Raw genomic sequence first — 20,332 nt, 5'->3', positions numbered from 1 at the left:
AATTCTTCAGCACACACAGCTGAATTTTGATGGATTGCCGCTTAACACTGCCATGGCCCATGAACAAATCTCTATCTATATAATGTTGTATACAAGTTTTAAAATTTTGGAAGTTAAATATGGTAAAACTACACTTGCAGTATCTTCGCAAGTATACGTCCGCGTTTTTTGGGAGGGCTTTCGAAGATCATAACGCTCTCTCCACCGAAGTAAAAAACTAAATAAATCCGAAACCAAAATCGAAACCGCTAAAAATTGATGAAAATCGAACCGTCTAAAATTGTTCAGAAATTGAAATTGAAATATTAAAAACCGAAATCAATTGTTCGAAAAACCGAATCGATCTGATTATTAAAATAAATAAATAAATAATGATTTTATTTAATTTATATCATTTTAAAATTAAAATAGACAAATACTCCCTCTGTCTTATTAGATTCTATACATCACTTTTTGGCATGCTTTTCAATACTCGTTTAAAATATAGTTTCATAATATATTTTTAATTTTTTTTTTTGAATTAAAATTTTATATTTAAACTTTTATTAAAAAAAAATTTGAAAAATATATTATGAAACTATATTTTATAACAGCCTCGAAATACGTGCAAACAATCCTAACGGGACGGAGTTAGTATATTTTTGTAGGTACCGAAATAAGCACCTTAGTGGTTCTTTCAAAGACTTGCTCTAAAATTTTCAAACTAGGCTTCACTGGTGTCTATGATATCGTATTAATAGAGATGTACCTCTCCGACCCAATCTGGTCTTTTCCCCTCTCTAACGCTGTTCTCACAAGTTTTTTACGAAAAAAGAGAAAATAAGAGAAGAGAAAGGTAAAGAGGAGAAACAATTTTTTTTTAAATGTTCCCAAGTTATTTTCTTGTAAAGAAGAGAAAATTTTGAAAGTTTTGATTTGGAGGGAAATATATTGAAAAGTACGTGAGAGTTTCTCCCCAAATCATCCTATTTTTTGGAAGAAAATTTTGGGGGGAAAATTTTAAAAATTTACTCTCTTAATCTTTTCTCTTCTCTCCTGAAAAAATTCGGGAGCACGACCATGAAGGAAAATTATAAAAGTTTATTTTCCGTTCTTTTCTTTTCTCTCCTGATTTTAACTCGGGAGCACAGCGAGCATCTTCAATGAATATGAGCTCTTAGCTAAAAATGTGTCAAAAATATAATAAATATATAATTTAGATATTATGTAAAAAATCATTCGCTACAATGGTACATTCCCTTTAGTTAAAAATTTAGTCAATCTCTCTACGTTGGCTATATTTGTCAAAACTCTAAAAGCCTCTCCAACCACGTAGAACCCTTAGCTAAAAATCATTAATACATACTATAAATAAAAAAATATAGAGATTATGTAAAAAAAATCATCTTCAATGGTACATTTCCCTTGTTTATAAATATAGCCAACCATTTGATGTTGACTATATTTGTTGAACACTACAGACCTGTAAGAAATCTGTAAAAAAAATTAATCATTTATTACCATATTGAAGTAATATATTCTATTTATAATGTTATAAAATTTTAATAACATACTATTTTTAAAAATATAGCTATACCATCGAAGTACAATGCCTTACATGTTCAACAAATTTTACATATTGTCCTACAAGTCCAATTTAGCCAACCAATTATAGCTAACATCATTGGATATGCTCTAACAACATAGAGTTAAATTATACATAATATGTTACCATATTCAAATAATACATTCTATTTATAACAACCTGAAATAATAACAACATATTATTTTTTAAATATAGTCAATTATTATAGCCAACTTCACCGTAGTAAATAATTTTACAGGTTCAGTAACTTTTAAAATAATCTTTATTTTAAATTATTTTAACTCACAATTTTAATAATACTGTTACAGATGCAATGAATAATATCAATCTCCCATGCACAACTTTTCTTTTATCAACTCACGGTTTTTGTTAACAAAGGTGAGCACGTTCACTCCCATGAGGGATTATCATTTTGAAGGACGGTAAAATCCTTATATGAGTTCAACTTCTAATGCCTTAAGTTGCACATGTTACGTGTGTCTCTCATTTGAAATTCCATAAGCATAGTAACAATTTAAATAAAAATGTACCTAATGTTGGAAATAATACTAACTATTACAGCAACATAGAGGCAATTATATATTATATTTAGTTAGGCAAGGCCAAGATAACAGTTAACGCAACAAAGCATGCAGGTAAACAATAGACATATCAGTAACTGAAATAACGAAGAGAGAACATAAATTATACCCGTAACCATAACTTTAACAAAGTGATATAGTGACTAGAAAGTAGGGATGGCAATTTGTACCGAACCAATAGATACCCGATCCGTACCGATCCGATCGGGTTTTACCGAGCCCGGATATTTCGGATTTCGGTTCAGGTTTGGGTATGATTTTTAAACCCAAACTCTTTTCGGGCCGGGTTTAGGTTTAAGGCATACCGTTTCAAACCCGACCCGAAAACCCGAAACCCATTTCGTTCCGACCCGAACCCGAACCCGAACCGAAACCCGTATTAATATATAAATAATATTTTATATTTTAAAAGTATTAAAATAATATATGATATCATATATTACTAATATTAGTAGTAAAAAGATTATACTTTGTACAAACTATTACATTAAAGTCTAACATTAGTGAACTACTATCGTTAAACATATTTTCAGTAGTAGTGTTCGATACAAGTATACTATAGGTCAAGATTGTTGCTTTTTTTAACCCACAACTTCATCCTTAGAATTCTGATCCATTGCCTACTCTGAGTCCTATAATTCAGCCCAAAAATTTCAATATCGTTAGATCTATGAGCCCTTTGCTCGAATAAGATCATATTAAGCCTTCAATAAAAAATTAAAGTACAATTTGGTAGAGATCTGCAAACCCGAACCCGAGACGAACCCGCATAAAACCTGATCGGTTCGGATTCGGGTTTTATAATTCGGGTTTTTTCGGGTTCGGGTTTTATAATTCGGGTTTTTTCGGGTTCGGGTTCGGGTTTGACAAAGACAATCGGGTTCGGGTTTGGTATTTGCAAAACCCGTTTCGACCGACCCGATTGCCATTCCTAGATGGTAGCCAACAGATACAAAAAACACCAAGAAAATTACAGCTGAGTCGTTGGGCCTTGCTCGAAACCTTGACTACTCTTGAAGAGATAATTGCCCCTACCTGCTCCGTTGGGTTGCTTGCAATGTCTCCACCAGGATAAAACAACTCGGAGTTATATGTTCACAGCAACAAGAAACTCCACCTCAACTAGCACCTCAGTCGCCGGAAAAAAAATAGCAGCTCAGACTTATGTTTGGGAGAAAAGAGAATGCAGAGAAGAGAAAAGAAGAGAATGTATGTGTGTTGTTCACATTATTATATAAGATTTAATATTAATTTGAAATATTATCAGTTACAAAGTTATATATATCATAGTCCAGGTTCAATGTATCAAACGATTCTGACTAAGCCCACTCACAAACTGACTTAGCCCAATTCAGCAACCGAACCCAACCCAACAATAATAACCAGGCACAAACTGATAAATAAATTCTAATGAAAATATTAAATCACAAATAATTAAAATTCTCGCCCAGGTCGCCTCGCGTACATTCACTCAAATTGCCCTTCGACCCGGTTTGGTCCGGTGCGGTGCGTGGCGTGGCGGGGCGAGGCGGCGGCGCGCGTGAAGCACACAACAACACAATGGACCATCACACACCTTAATAATTGTATACTACCCATATGTGTGATACCATATAAAGCCTATACCCCCTTTAATTATTTCCAATGTGGGACAAAAAATAAACTCTCTTTTTTCAAGTTTTTTCAAGCTAACTTCATGTCACATTCTCTGTGGATCTCATTAAGCAAAATTCTTAAAACCATATATGAAAGTTTAAGTTCACATATCATGGAACAACTTTCAATCATTAGATTTTAGGATTTATCATCAAGAACATAATAAAATTATGATCTAAAATCCAATTTTCTAACAATCCCCCACAAATCCATACAGAATTGCGATCAGGTTTTTCATCATGACTTGTTTTTCAGAGTAGGTACCCTTCCGGATTTGAACCCTCCTAAGTCCTCTACTTCAATGGCTACCGGATTCAGATGGAATGTTTCACCTTGAATCTTAATCCGTTTAGTATAACCATGTTCCATAGATGATGACAATTTAACGGCTATGGTGCCAATCTACGGCTTTGAGACATTAATGGTCTTGGCTCGATCCTGTTCGTCGAATGCTTCAAGGAATAACCCTTTCATCTAATTGCGACCACATAATTACATTCGCTTAGCTGGGCATCTTCACAGATATACTGCCTCTATCTCGTCAAATGACTTGATCCCATTCATAGTTTTAACACTCTTACTTTTATAGCAGTGTCAGTACTTTCTAGGTTTACAGGGGATAGACTTTGATACAACAGTATCATCTATGTAGCAAAGGTACTACCAGTTCATCCTTACAGCTTGTTATTACCACATTGAATATACTTCGAGGGATCTCCTCTCATGTATATTGGGTTCCCACTGTTGATAAATTATGATGGGTTGACAGCCCCATCCCCAACCTTGACTTGAGGACCACTGCAAGTTCCAGTCCTTTAGTCAAAGGATCAGCTATATTATTCTGAGTTCCTATGAACTCTATAGCTATAATCCTATCAGTCACTAAACCCCTTATAGTCTTAAGTCTAACTTGGATGTGTCTCTTAATTTTAACATTATGCTTTTTACAGCTAATCTTGTCAATAGTTGTTCGACTATCACAGTGAATAGCAATAGCAGGAAGTGGTATGCTTATTACAGGTATTGCAGACATAAGTCCGTGTAACCATTCAGCCTCCGTCCCCGTGGCATCAAGTGCACACAACTCAGCCTAAAAAGTAGACCGAGTCATTATAGTCTGTCTACTTGACTTCCAGGATATTGCTCCACCGCCAAGGTGAACATATATCTAGTCATCCCATTGGAACCAGACTTCTTAGCTATGCAACTTGCATCACTGTACCCTTCAAGCACACCAGGAAATCTCCTGTAGTGTAAACTAAGGTACATTATGCCTTTTAGATATCTAAGTACTCTATCAAGAGCATCCCAATGAGTTCTGTTTGGACAGCTTGTATATCAAGCCAACTTAGACACAGAATATGAAATATATGGTCTAGTACAGTTAGCTAGATACTGCAAACTCTCAATAATCTAAGAATGCATTAACTGAAACACAGGCACTCCTGAAGTATTCTTGACAAGGGTAACTTTAGAATCATAAGGTGTACTAGAGATTCTACACTGTGAAAAACCATATTTCTCAAGTATAGATTTCTCTATATAATGAGATTGAGTCAATGTTATACCCTCAGCTGACTGAATCAGTTTGATTCCAAGAATCACGCTAGCCTCACCCATATATTTCATTTCAAAGTGCCTTTTCAAGAATTCTTTTGTCTCGCTAATAATCTCAATATTGGTTCCAAACAGTAAGATGTCATCCACATATAGTTACAGGATAACACACGCACTACCTTTAACTTTAGCGTAGACACACTTGTCACTTTCATTAATCTTATAACTGATTGGAAATATAGTTTCATCAAACTTTTTATGCCAATCTCTGGGAGCTTATTTCAAGCCATAGATGGACTTGATCAACTTACATACTTTCCTTTCATTGCCAGATGCAACAAATCCCTCAGGCTGGTCCATATAAATCTCTTCTTCAAGTTCACCATGAAGAAATGAGGTCTTTACATCCATCTGATGGATGATAAGACCATGGACGGAAGTCAATGCTATAAGCATTCAGATTGTTACCATCCTTGTAATGGGAGAGTATGTATAAAAATAATCAATTCCTTCCTTCTACTAAAAACCCTTTGCTACCAGTCTAGCATTTTACTTATCTATTGAGCCGTCAGGGTTCAACTTCCTTTTAAAGACTAATTTGCACCCGATAATAGAACACCCAGGAGGGAGATCAACCAACTTCCATGTTCCATTAGAAATAATAGAGTCAATTTCACTCTTCACAGCGCCTTTCCAATGCCTAGACTCCGAAGAATCTATAGCTTTTTGGAAAGTTAAAGGTTCGTCCTCGATATTGTAAGTGATAAAATTACCTCCAAAGTCCTTAACTACCTTTGCACACTTACTTCTCCTTGGTTCCTCTACTTCCTTAGGAATAGAGCTACTACTAGGTTCCGCCCTCACATTTGTCATCTTTTCCATATGATCAGGAATAGAACTCGATGTGTGAGTAGGATCTTCCTCAGAAGTCGTTTCAGGTATTCCAGTCTTCATAGGGTAGACATCCTCAAAGAATGTAGCATCTCGTAATTCAACTATCGTGTTTGTCACTATACCATCTATGTCAGATTTTAAAACCAAAAATCTCATAGCTGTAGTGGTTTCAAGATAGCCCAGAAAGATACAATCAACAGTTTTCAGACCTAGTTTCTTTCTCTTGTGTTCAGGAACAAGCACCTTAGCAAGGCACCCCCACACACGAAGATACTTAAGACTAGTCATCCTGCCTTTTCATAACTCCAAAGGTGTCTTATTCATGTGTTTCATAGGGACTCTATTTAAAATATGGCACGCCTTATTTAGAGCCTCTCCCCACATGTATTTAGGCAACCCAAAGTTAATAAGCATATTATTAATCATATCTTTAAATGTTCTGTTTTTTCGCTCAGCAACCCCATTGGACTCAGGTGTGTATGGTGGAGTAACTTCATTAACTATACCATTATTTGCACAAAATTCATTAAAAGCGTTACTCGTATATTCACCACCTCTATCAAATCTCAATCGTTTAAGTAGCTTACTAGTTTATGTTGGATATATTTGAGATGTCATGTCTAATATGTTTCATGTTTAGTTTTCAGATCTTAACTAACAGGAAATATTAGTTCTTACTGGAATCTGGACTTACTGGAATTTAGGACTTAAGGATATCAGGACTTAGATTATCAGAAGATAATATCAGAAGATGGATATCAGAACTTAAGTACTAGAGGACTAACAGTTAAGGAAGGAAACTGATTTACAGGAAAGAAGATCGAGACTAAATATCTACTACTATCACACTCTAAAAGTAATTAAGTATCTAAACTGGTCCTTGGTCAACACACCACCAAATTCACAAATATCATTTTGTACTAAATCTAACAAGTCTGAATCCCTAACAATGTTATGAAAATGTTTCCTTATTTGTTTAGCAAACACACATACTTGACATTTAGAATTCTTTTTTATGGTATTTTTTTGGAATCAACTCTAAGTTCGTCATATTCTTAAGAGCACCAAAGTTTAAGTGACCTAGTCTAACATGCCATATATCCGAGCATTCAACACAGTTAACAGAAGGAATAATATTATTATTCAAATTCCCCAAAACGGGTTCAACATTAATAACAAATAAACCATTTGACAAGTAACCCTTGCCAAAAAATGTACCAGTATGAATAAGAACTACTTTATTACACTTAAAAGAAATTTCAAAACCACTAGAAAATAAACAGCTTCCACTTATTATATTTCTACGCATGTCGGGAACATGATGCACTCTAGTCAGAGATAGTATACGTCCTGAAGGGAACTTCATATCCACGTTTCCTATTCCAAGTACTTGAGCGGCACTAACATCCCCATATTCACAGTCAAGCTATGACTCTGTTGATAAGATACAAATAAACTAATATCAGCACAAATATGCACATTAGCTCCAGTATCTATCAACCATTTATTGACAGATAGGTAGAAAATATTAAAGGGTTGTAGGATACATACGGATCAATGTTGGTTTCAGAAGCCGTAGCCTCACCAACAACCATGTTCACTACGAGCCCACTTGCGGTTCCAAGCACAGCATTCGCTTGCGCTACTACCTCGGTTTTCTTAGCTTTCTTCGTAGGGCAGTCCTTACACCAGTGCCCAACCTGCCCACAAGACCAACATGATTTGTTTGCCTTGGGTTTCTTGGCATTGTCCTTGTCACTCTTAGGTTTATTACTATTAACTTTCTTAGCAACGGCCTTCCTTTTCTGTCCTACAGTTGCTGCGTTTACCTTCGAGGTACCGTGCTCAGTTGGCATCACATGTCCCTGTTTGGACTTGTGTTGTTCTTGGACCGACATGTCCAGCATAAGGTTGGTCCAAGTGATCTCTCCTTTCTGTCTTTTCAGGGAGAGAGAGAACTCTTCCCAAGACTTCGGGAGCTTTTCAATCACGCTCATAACCTTGAACTTCTCAGGGAGGTCCATATCAGACTCCTTCAAAGCATGCACTATCATCTCGAACTCATGCACTTGCTCAGTCATGGACTTATTGTCCACCAGCATGAACTCAAGGAACCTTGCCACATAATACTTTTCCAGACCTTGTGAGTCAGTATTATGTGTCTGGTCCAGCTTCTCCCATAAGAGTTTTGCGGAGTAGGCATCAAAAGAATAGACATCAAACAAAGTATTTGTTAGAGCAACCAAAATGGCCGCCCTAACCACCCCATCTTTCTCAACCCACTTCGCAAAAACCTTAACCGTGTCAGCCTTCTCTTGATCTAAACTGGTTTCACAAATGGCCGCCCTAGCCACCCCATCCTTCTCAACCCACTATTATATTAAAGACGAAATATTAAAAGTTTGGTTGCTGGTCCTTAGTCACTCAATTCAAAGCCGTCGGATCAAACTGACGAGAACCGTTAGAGATATTCTTAAGAATTATTATGCAAAAAATATAAAGTTTGAATCCTACCAGCAATATACTAAAATTATAATTTATAATATATAATGATAAAAATAACCGTGATGCATTGTAAAATTATTATACCAGGGGAATAATGTTCGAATCCCAATAACAATATATTAAAGCCATATATTATAATGATAAAAACAATCGTGCATCGCACGGGTTATATACTAGTATTATATTAAAGACGAAATAATGAAAATTTGGTTGGTAGTCGGTTTTGTCACTGAATTCAAAGCCGTTAGATATTATATGATCAAATTGATGAGAACTATTATATATAATTTTAAAAATTATTATATAAGAAGATTTAAGGTTCGAATCTTATCAAGAATATATTAGAATTATAATTGTCAACATATAAAGGGTGTAAAGTTCGAATCTCAACAACAACATATTAAAATTATAATTTATAATATATAATGATTAAAACAAAATAGAATAATTAAAATTTATAATATATATCGATTAAAACAACCGTACATTCGCACGGGTTATAAGTTAGAATATACAATATACGTATAGATATATTTATATATTATAGAATCAGTTCTTCTTTAGTATAGTTTTGTGTTATAAATACTAGCTTACATATTACAAATTACCGATATATTTTTATTTTAATGAAAAACATATTATTTTTAACTTTCTTATAAGCTAAATTTTATTATATTTATATGTAAATATTAATTTTTTGAATAAATAAATCGCACAAACTGCACCACACCATGCTGCATTTTTGTGGGGTGGTTTATGCAATTTTTGAGGTTACGCGGTGCTGGTGCGGTTTGGAAATTCAATCAAAGCGCAACCGCATGTGCGGTTTAATTTACGGTTTGAACAAAAAACTGCACCGCCCGCACCACGATCACCCTACCTACAACAATGTTAAAGTCGACATGATGCCCAGGATCAAGTGAAAAATTGAATGAGAAATGCTACAACACAAAAACATTCCAAAAATTGTTCCAAAATACTTTTTTTTAATATTTATTTGATTATTTTCTCAATAATGATATGAAATCCTTGTGACATTACTACATTTATTATTTTAAAACATATTTGGATACGTATCACTGCTCAAATTAAAAATTTTGAAATCAAATCCGAAATTTCCGAAAATCTCTAAATATTGTCGTGGTTCTATATGTTATCTTTTAATACATCATAATTCAAATTATAGAGAAAAATATTTTTATAAAACAAATCTTATTTATTTTACGAATTTGAAAGTATTTTTTCTTCAATATTTAGGTGATACAAGTATAACATATAAAAAAATAAGATAAATAGTAACATTTGACATTGTTTAGTTTAAATTAATAAATGACCGACCAAAATCGAAAAACCGTTCAAAATTGTTTGATAGTAGTTAATAACAATTAATCAGATCGAATTAAACCGTGATTTAAAAACAGAGTAATATCAAAACGGATCCTGCACACCCCTTATTACTTATGTAACAGATGTTGCATGTTACGAATACAATAAAAACGAGAGAAATAATTAATGCAAATATTAATATATAAAGTAGGTATAGACACATTACTCTGCAGAAGCAAGATCAGATTCAGTGATAAAAAAAGATGGCGAAGAAAGCAGTGTTGATAGGTTGCAATTACAAAGGCACAAAAGCCGAACTCAAAGGCTGCATTAACGACGTCAAGCGCATGCACCGTTGTTTAATAGACATCTATGGTTTCTGTGACGATGACATTTCTATTCTTATCGACACAGATCATTCATACACTCAACCTACTGGCAAAAACATCCGGAGAGCGCTCTCTAATCTCGTCAAATCTGCTTCCTCCGGAGACATTCTCTTCGTCCATTACAGCGGTCATGGCACACGCCTTCCGGCTGAGACCGGTGAGGATGATGATACCGGTTATGATGAGTGCATTGTGCCTACTGATATGAATCTCATTACTGGTGAGCTTTATAACTTTTTTTTTTGATTGTTAGATTTGTTGATTTATTGATTGTAATGTTTGTGCATGATGTTTATAAATTGTGTTTCATATTGTTGAGATGATTGACTGATTTTCGATTGCACTATAGTGTTTACGAGCTTTTGAAATTAAAGATCGGATGATTTTGGTTTGGTTAATTTCATAGTTCATTGAGCATTGTGAAGAAATGAGTTCGGTGTAGAATTTGGACTATGCTATGAGTAATTTAAAGATGCTGCTCCTGGAATCTTATTTCTATTTCACATTGTCCAAAATTTTGGTAGAAAACACTACTGTATTTTGTTGACATATGATAGCATGCCAAATTATTATATTAGAAAGTTTACAGCTCATGCCTTATTTGCTAATAAGATGCTAAAGAACTTTTCCTTTTAGCATTCTGGTGATGAACTCGTAAATTTGTTTGCCATAAATAAAATTTCAATATTTTTGAAATATTCAGAATTTTATATATCCAAACTAATTTGCAACCTTTTTTTGCAGATGATGATTTCAAAGAGCTTGTAGACGAAATACCTCATGGGTGTCGAATGACAATTGTATCAGATTCTTGCCACAGCGGTGGCCTGATTCAAGATGTCGAAGAACAGATAGGAGAGAGCACTAATTCTTCTTCTGAGAAGCAAGACTCGGGTTCTGGGTTTAAGCACTTTCTGCATCGCACTGTGGATGATGCACTTGAATCCCGCGGGGTTCACTTTCCTTCTGGACTCCGACCTCATCACGGACATCAAGACAATGTTGGTGACCAAGAGGTTGATCTAGGTAATGGGGATCGAGGGTATGTGAAGAGCAAATCCTTGCCTGTTTCTACCCTTATAGACATACTCAAACAGAAGACTGGCAAGGATAATGTTGATGTTGGAAATTTAAGGCCAACCCTCTTTGATGCCTTTGGAGATGATGCAAGTCCCAAAGTCAAAAAGTTTATGAAGGTTATTTTTGAAAAACTTCAAGGCGGTGGTAATGGAGAAGGTGGAGGTGGATTAATGGGAATGGTTGGAAGTTTAGCCCATGACTTCCTTAAGCAAAAGCTCAATGATAATGGCGAGAGCTATACAAAACCCGCATTGGAGACAAAGGTAGATAGCAAGAAAGAGGTTTATGCTGGAGCGAGCAATAAGGCACTTCCCGAAGGTGAAGTCATGATTAGTGGTTGTCAGACTAACCAAACATCTGCTGATGCTAACCCTTCCGGCAAGAATGCTGAAGCTTATGGGGCTCTTAGCAACGCAATCCAGACCATAGTTAAAGAAACAAATGGCCAAGTTACTAATTATGAGCTTGTTACCAACGCAAGGAAAATGCTGAAGAAACAGGGCTACACCCAGCGTCCTGGTCTTTATTGCAGTGACCGTCTTGTGAACACCAATTTCGTGTGCTAGTACCTTTCCAGTGAAGCAAGTGCACTGATTTCAATTTTATGTGTGAAGGTACTCCTGTTGCCATGAGTGCTTATATAAGACTGCTGATCTAATTGCAGTGACCAACTGGTTTTTGCTGCTGCTTTTTTTCTTTCCTTTCTTTTGTGTGGTTCACTGGATATGTGATGTGTGGATTTACATCAGCATAAGTAAAACTATGTTGTAAATTGTCACTTCCTTGTAATAAACTGATAATGGCTACAATGGCCACCCTTTTCTAATTAAAATCGTAACAGTTCATTGCTCTAACCTTGCTGACCCTACTTCTGAGCACACAATATTATGCGCAAGCTTCCTCCTTGAACCCTTTTTCTATATATTTATTCAGATATAATAATGTATCTGCATAATTTTTGGTTTCTTTTGTCATTGTACCATATTTTTGAACAAAATATGAAGGATGAATTTGGTTTTGTTCATCCTTATACTCTACTTCTCATTAAAATACAAGAGGTAGGGTGACTATATGTTTCAAGATCATATTCGATTCTACATAGACCAAGATTAGAAGATAACCGGGTAATTATATTAAAGTTTAATATAATTAAGCTTCTCCTCTAGAGAAGCTGAGGAGTTTCTGAAGCAGATATCCACTTATCTGTCTCTCAGCTATACCAATATTCTTTAATATAGTAAAAACTGTAATGATGTGTCAGTCTGGATTATTGTATTATTTGCATGGGTATGCTTAGAGGAGTTCTACTTATGCAATAGACTTCCAGTTGTGCACTGCGTCTTCCCATTTGATAAACTTCTTCATGTATGCAGTGGTTTTGCACTTGTTTCCTAGCTCCTAATAGCATTACAAGCTTAATGTCTTTCATTCCCTGCACCAATACATGAAGGAACTCGAATGAGGGATTGTCTGAGGAGCGCATCCCTAATTTCTCCCCCCGCAGCTATTCAAGTTGGGCCATTTTGTGGCAGATGAGATTGGCTTTCTTTGACAGTTGTGAAGGGTGGTTTAGGAGACTGACAAGAGGCATTTTTTTGTCCTAAATTATAATAAGCTTGTTGTTTGAGTTTAGGTGTCTGATTTGGTTAAACAAATGATCATATGATAGATTCCTAGATTATTATAAGCTTGGCGTGAAGGTGTTGGGTTGTGCTACTTACCTTATGTGTTATGTTTCTGTTTTTATGATATTATGCTTTTGGCTGAAATTATGGAAAAGAGGGGTGTTTGGCCACACATAAGAGAAAATATAAAAGATGATCCTTTCTATTAGAAACAGACTCCTTACATAGAAATCCTCATGTCTTGCAATATTATTGATACAGTTTTCATTACATAATTGAGACAGTACTTTGTTTTATTTAGCTTTTTTTTTTCTCTTCTTATTGGCCATGTTGAACTAGAATTATCCTCCAGTTTCCTTTTGTTTATCTTGTATTGATCATCCTTTCAACCGAAATGGGATTTTAAACCAAAACCGAGCCGGCAGTTACGATTGCGGAGTTCGATTTTTGAAACCGGACAGACATGATTCCAGTTCTGGTTCAAATTTTATCCAAAAACCGAGTTGAACCAGATCATGGGCCATTTCATCTTTAATCTCTAAATCCTGCTGCATTAGCCTGTTGGAAGAGTGGTCTAGCAGTAACCGTACACTCGATCTTGCTTCTGCTATTGCGATTGGTTGCAGTGGAAAAAAAGGTTGCAGTGATTACAGAACTGTTCCTAGTGGCTGTGCAAAATCTTTAATGACAATAGCATTTGAATTTGCATTTGAAAGTCACATGCAAGAAAATGCAGCATCAATGGCTCGGCAATATGCTCGCAGCATTATATCATTGGTTTAGAAGGGTTGCACTCGCGCTCTCTCCGTCTCACCTTAACGGAAAAGGTGGCCTTAAGCCACACACAGGGCCTCTGGAGTCTGGATACACAGACACTAACTCGTTAGCTCTGCCAAAGTTACTGGCAGAGGCGGATTCTTCGAGGAAATCCGACCCCTTAAATTTTTAGTTTAGTTAAATTTGTATATTTAAATTATATAAAAATAAAAATGACCCCTCTTAATTTGGAGGTTATTCCTGACCTCGCTCAAAATATGGTCGAAAAATATAAAAATATTGAATATCCTTGGATTTATAGATCAATAAAATTGCATTTAAACTTTTCTTCATTTGCAATGACCATCTCATTTTTCAAAACAGTCCAATCATCTTAACATTTCTTTACATGAAAACATTTTATTCAATTGGAGTGTATAACGTTTTGGATTGCACGGGTGATACAATTCTCATACCGGACTTTAAAGCCCCTTTAAACGTGAATAGGTTACCCATAAAATAAGACCATATATATTTAGTCTTTCAAATACAAGCCCTCACTGATCTTCATAATGTGTCAGGCCTCACTGGTCTTCAAAATTATATAGTCTGATCTTCATAATGTGTCAGACCTCACTGGTCTTCAAAATCGCATAGCCGGACCAGCGCTGCTCGGCCACTTACGCCTCCAATCAATGAAAATCCGTGGAAATTATTTGATTAAAATCTTTCATTTTTCAAAATACTTTAATTTTTAAAATGATTATCATTCTTTGAAATCAATAAGACTATATCAAGTCTAAAATCATTCTCAATTTTAATTTCTGAAAAATGTTATTACGTTCACATGGGAAAGTACACCCAAATGAATCATCATTCATATTATCATTACTATTATTAATTTGAAAGCATTTGCATTCGAAATAAAGCATTACACGCCATTTTTTTGCATAGATCTGATCATAAGGTGACAGTAGGTATTCAACAATAATATGGTAGGCAAGGGTTGAAAATAGAGCCGACCAAATGTGCGGGTTCGAACCGCTCATTCGGGACTGGCTCGTACGAAAACCGGAAAAAATTCGGCCTGTTTCGGGCCAGTTCAAACCCGCCCAACTCGCTAAATTAGATGAACCGAGTACGAATTCCAATTTTAGAACCCGGAACCGCACAAGCCCGCTCGAGCTCGCACGGACCGAAACCGCACAAGTTGCACGTTGAACACAATCCACACACAGCCCGCACGAGCCCGCGGGTGTGCGTCACGCGCCAACGTTGTTTCTGCCATGCTTTCTGTCTTGCTTTCTGTCTGGTGCTCCCCTGCTCGGTGCTCTGTCTTTGCATAGTTGCAGTTACAACGTTAACCTCCAACGGCACTCCTCCAACGGACTATAATTTTCCTATAAATGTATACATAGGACAACACTATAATTCACACCCTTAATCTCTACACTCTCTCAATCTCTACACTCTTAATCTCTATCTCTTTCAATCTCAATTGAACTTGCTGGGTAAGAAATACACCCAAGTTTGGTGAAGCATTTCTTAATTCAAAACATTGCAAGTTGGAAGGCCCGACCGTAAACCGCCAACCCATGAACCGCCTGGCACGCACATGAGTTCAGTGCCGAATCCGAGTTATCTTCTGTAAGTTCAAGCACAGCCTGACCCGATTCGTTCGCTTCAAGTGTCAGTTCAGTGTTCAGGTTTTTCGGTTCCAACCCGCTCCCAATCCGGATCGCACGACCCACGGGTGGCCAACTCTAGTTGAAAACAATAAACACAAACCAAATATTCGGTAACTCGAACGAACTTCTCGTATAACTCGAACTAATACATTCTAAAAATTGAGGTTGACATCATTCACACCCAAATATATTTACGAAATATATAATCGACCAACAATCCCTTCATTTCCATTATAATCGAACCAAGATCATTCATATACATTTCGAATAAAATCTGAAAATTTATCGAATCAGATATGAAACTCGAATTTCATATTTAAACGAGATAATATACTTGTTTCGGACTCAAAGTATCATCATCGTCCCCGCCGGCCGGCTCACCGAAGCTCATCACCGGCGACCCAGAGGTGCTCCAATTGGATTTCCATTCACGGGTTCCACCAATAAACGTTGTTAACATCACAACCCCCAATCTAATTCGTCAAAACCGAAGCATTTTTCACAAAATCGAAACCCGGCCCGAAATGGGTTCATAAAAAAAATTGAAATATACTTACATCTATACACACATACGAGCATATAGCAGCTGTTAGGAAGATAAAAGGATGAAAAATTCTTTCTCAATCGGAGAACAAGACAGGAGAGGAGGAGAGATGATACCGAGAGAGAGATTGAAAGAGTCGAAAGAGATAGAGACCTAGATCGATGTTGATTGAAATGGAAAAAGGGCCTGCTGGTTTTTGAGAATAAGGCCCAAGGGCATTTCTGTCTTTTGACTACTAAAATTCTTATTCTAATTTATATTATTTAAATGCTGGAAATCCTGAAAAAAATGAACTTGCAAAATCTAAAACTGATCTGAAATATTTCTTAAAAGTTCGAATTCCATTTTTTAAATATAGGATATGAAATTACCTTTATTCCCATATATTTAAAATAATTTTTTAGTGCATAGATTATTTTATACGAATTTTGCAAGTTACTACTCAAAAATCAAAATAATGATTCTAAAATCATTTAAAATATCAAATCACCAAGATAAATTTTATTATCATTTTCATAATGTCTTTAGGGACATCTATTTATCTATTATCTATTATATACATAATACAACAACATGGTGGTTTGATGAGCAATTTAATTCATATGAAGATTATGCCCCTATTTAATATATATATATATATAATATTTGTTTTACATTAATTCTCATAATTAATATTTGTTAGTTGAATATTAATATCTATATAATATTTACTGCTCACAATTAATATATATATTAATTGACGCATCATTAATATCTATTCAATATTTATTTTATCTCATCATTCATTTATTAAAATATTTTAATTTTTGTATAATTAATATGTGCATACATATATACATTAATAAATACGTACATGCATATATATATATATTAACACATGCATGTATATATACATACATGCATACACATATACACACACAAACATAATACACATACATAATCATATATTCTTATTTGTCATCAATTTAACATCGTTATCATACATACATACATATATACATACATACATGTATGCATACACATGTACATACACACGCATACATACATAGATACATACTCGTATATTCTTACATATGGCGATTATGCCCCTATTTAGTATCTATAAAATATTTATTTTACATTTATTCTCACAATTAATATTTGTTAGTTGACTATTAATATCTATATAATACTTATTACTCACAATTAATATATATTAATTGACGCATCATTATATATAATACTTATTTTATCTCATCATTCATTTATTAAAAATTATTAATTATTGTATAATTGATATATGCATACATATATACATTAATAAATATGTGCATGCATACATACAATAAATATATACATATACATAAAATAATACATACATGCATATATACATACATACATGCATGCATACACACAAAGATACACACACATACACACATATACATAAACACACACAAATACATACTTATATATTCTCATCGTCCTCATACATACATACATACATACATACATACATGCATGCATACATACATACATGCATATATACATACATACATACATACATGCATGCATGCACACACATACACACACATACATACACACACAAACATGCATAGATACATACTCATATATCCTTATTTGTCATCAATTTAATATCGTACTCCAACGCAATGAAATGACCAAATATTATATTAAATTATGTGAAATAAAAAATAAAATAAACTATTTATACATATATGTACGACTTATACTTCATTATTAATAAATATATGACATATATCATATACTCTGACCGTCCTATAGGTTGTTAACATCGTTAAGGGGGTTTGTTGAGCAAATTAATTCATATGACAATTATACCCCTACATTATGTATATACAATATTTAATTCATCTCGTCTTTCATTTATTAGAAATTATCAATTGTTGTATAACTAATATGTGCATACATACAGTAAATATATATATATATTATAAATTAATACAGGGACATACATACACATACATACTCATATATTCTTATATGTCATCAATCTAACATCGTTATGAAATGGTGAAATATTATTTTAAATTCAAAGACTTAAAAAATAAAATGAATTGTTTTTACAGATATGTACGATTTATACTTCACTATTAATCATTCTATAACATAAATCATATACTCTCACCATCCCATATGTTGTTAACATCGTTGTTAGACACAGAGAAAATGAATTATGTTGAAGAAAAATTAAGAAATCAGGGGTAAATTTTGGAGCCATATAAAAATTATATGCTATTTTAGGAAATATTAACAATCTATTTGAACATCCCAAAATAGAAAGTTATTGGGACGGAGAGTATTATATGTCATTCTGTGAGTAAACTACCAATACTGACGTCAGTTGCCTATATAGTATGACTCATCAATCATATTTGTAACACATAAACACATTAAATAAACAAATAATTATTATTTTATATTTATAGTAATTGATATACATCAGGAACACATAATCAATGGTATTTATTATATTTTCTAAACATTAACATATTACAAATACCATTTAATTATTAAGTGACAAAAATGTATACTAACACAATTTATTACTTTTTGCAAATGCATCAATACAAACATACCTCAATCAGCCCACAAGGGTTGGCTCAGTTGGTTAAAGAGGGGATAACTATCCTCTTGGTCACAGGTTCTGATCCCCACGGGAGGAGAATTTATGATTATGCCTCCTGAGTCAGAGTCTGTCGCTTAATTGCGGTTTACCTTGGTTCACGTGGTTTGCAGGCTATTGCGTGAGCCCGTAGGGTTTACCCAGTGCGCACCCGAAGGGTAGCGGCTGCGGATTACCTACGATAAAAAAAATATGCCTCAATCACTTGTGCTCATATGCATAAGCAAATAAATTATTCATACCAACATAAATATATCGTCAACAATTATAGCGAAAACATATTCAAATAGTAAAATCTAGAACATGCCCGTGCATTGCACGGGCTATAAAGCTAGTTCTAGAGATAATACAACAAACCTCATCATTTTATTATATCCCAATAATTTTATAAAAATATTTAAAGGCTCACATAATCATATTTCCACATAGTAAAATACTTAAATTCGTTTAAAAACACAACGATCACATATTTCAACTCGTACAAATCTTATAGCACATATTCATACATTCCACAATCAAACCTCATACTCCCACTTAACTTTTATATTAAATCTTAAAATATAGTCACTTTTGCATTTTCGACGGATATATACAATATGATAACCTTATCGGTCATTCTTTCCCTTTATTTGCTTAACCGTTGTTATGCAAGACATGCATGTACCTTAACAAGATTAAGTCAAATTGACAACCCTAAGTAAGTTGTATTGTAATCTAAATTAGTATTTTGTGTTGTAACATTTAGGTCTGTAAGATGTAAAATAGACTAGACTAGAGTATTTTTCTGTAAACAGTCTCAAGCCTAAGAATAAGCTCTGGAAGAAGATCATGAAGATCATGCCTCAGAGAAAATGTGAAGAAGCTTGGAGTTGAATAAATCTGTTTTGTGAAAAACATTCTAAGTCAAGAAGTCTACAAGTCACATATTAAGTGTTATAGAGAAGTCATTCGAGAACTCCATAATGTCTTATCGAGAAGTCAAGAAAAGCTACTAGAGAACTTTGAAATATCGACAAGTCAAAGTATCATTAGAGATCTCTGAGATATCGATAAGTCAAAATATCACTAGAGATCTCTGAGATATCGATAAGTCTATTTGTCACTAGAGAACTCAGAGATATCGATAAGCCAAAATGAAGACATGAAGATAAGAGATCTCAACAAACCAAATTCTCTTATAGAGAACTTAGAGACTTCGATAAGTCAAGAATCATTAGAGAACTGTGAGACCTCGATAAGACTTTATACTTATCGAGATGTCAGTTCTCTAACTGCTAACTGGAGACCTCTAATGAAACTCAAATACAGAATACAATCAAGTTAAATATTCAAGATTATCAATCAACAAACAATCCAATCAGCTGGATTGATAAGTCTACAAAAAGCAGCTTGAAGAGTGCAAGATAAAGGGTAAAGATTAACTGACAAAGGAAGATCAAATTTAACACAATATGGAAAGACATGCTAATCCAGAAATGGAAAGATTAGTGACAGGTTGCTAA

General features: G+C 34.4%; 1 protein-coding gene across 1 annotated transcript; it reads left to right on the top strand.

Moving 5' to 3' along the window:
- Positions 1 to 10,367: 10,367 nt before the first annotated feature.
- LOC141717133 (metacaspase-4-like) lies at positions 10,368 to 12,427 on the top strand. Its single transcript, XM_074519240.1, has 2 exons — positions 10,368 to 10,713; positions 11,238 to 12,427. Exons 1-2 carry the CDS (start codon positions 10,368 to 10,370, stop codon positions 12,137 to 12,139), a joined length of 1,248 nt encoding a protein of 415 aa, XP_074375341.1. The 3' UTR covers positions 12,140 to 12,427.
- Positions 12,428 to 20,332: the final 7,905 nt, after the last annotated feature.

The sequence above is a fragment of the Apium graveolens genome, chromosome 4 (assembly GCF_009905375.1).
Source record: "Apium graveolens cultivar Ventura chromosome 4, ASM990537v1, whole genome shotgun sequence".
In the NCBI taxonomy this organism is placed as follows: Eukaryota; Viridiplantae; Streptophyta; class Magnoliopsida; order Apiales; family Apiaceae; genus Apium; species Apium graveolens.
The sequence above is the reverse complement of the archived record's forward strand: the minus strand, read 5'-3'. Positions and strand labels throughout refer to the sequence as shown.

Bases quoted from the DNA above. Each gene is read 5' to 3' on its own strand.
- LOC141717133 (XM_074519240.1), top strand. From the start codon at position 10,368: ATGGCGAAGAAAGCAGTGTTGATAGGTTGCAATTACAAAGGCACAAAA. The intron at 10,714-11,237 runs GTGAGCTTTATA...CTTTTTTTGCAG, and splicing joins TGATATGAATCTCATTACTG to ATGATGATTTCAAAGAGCTT.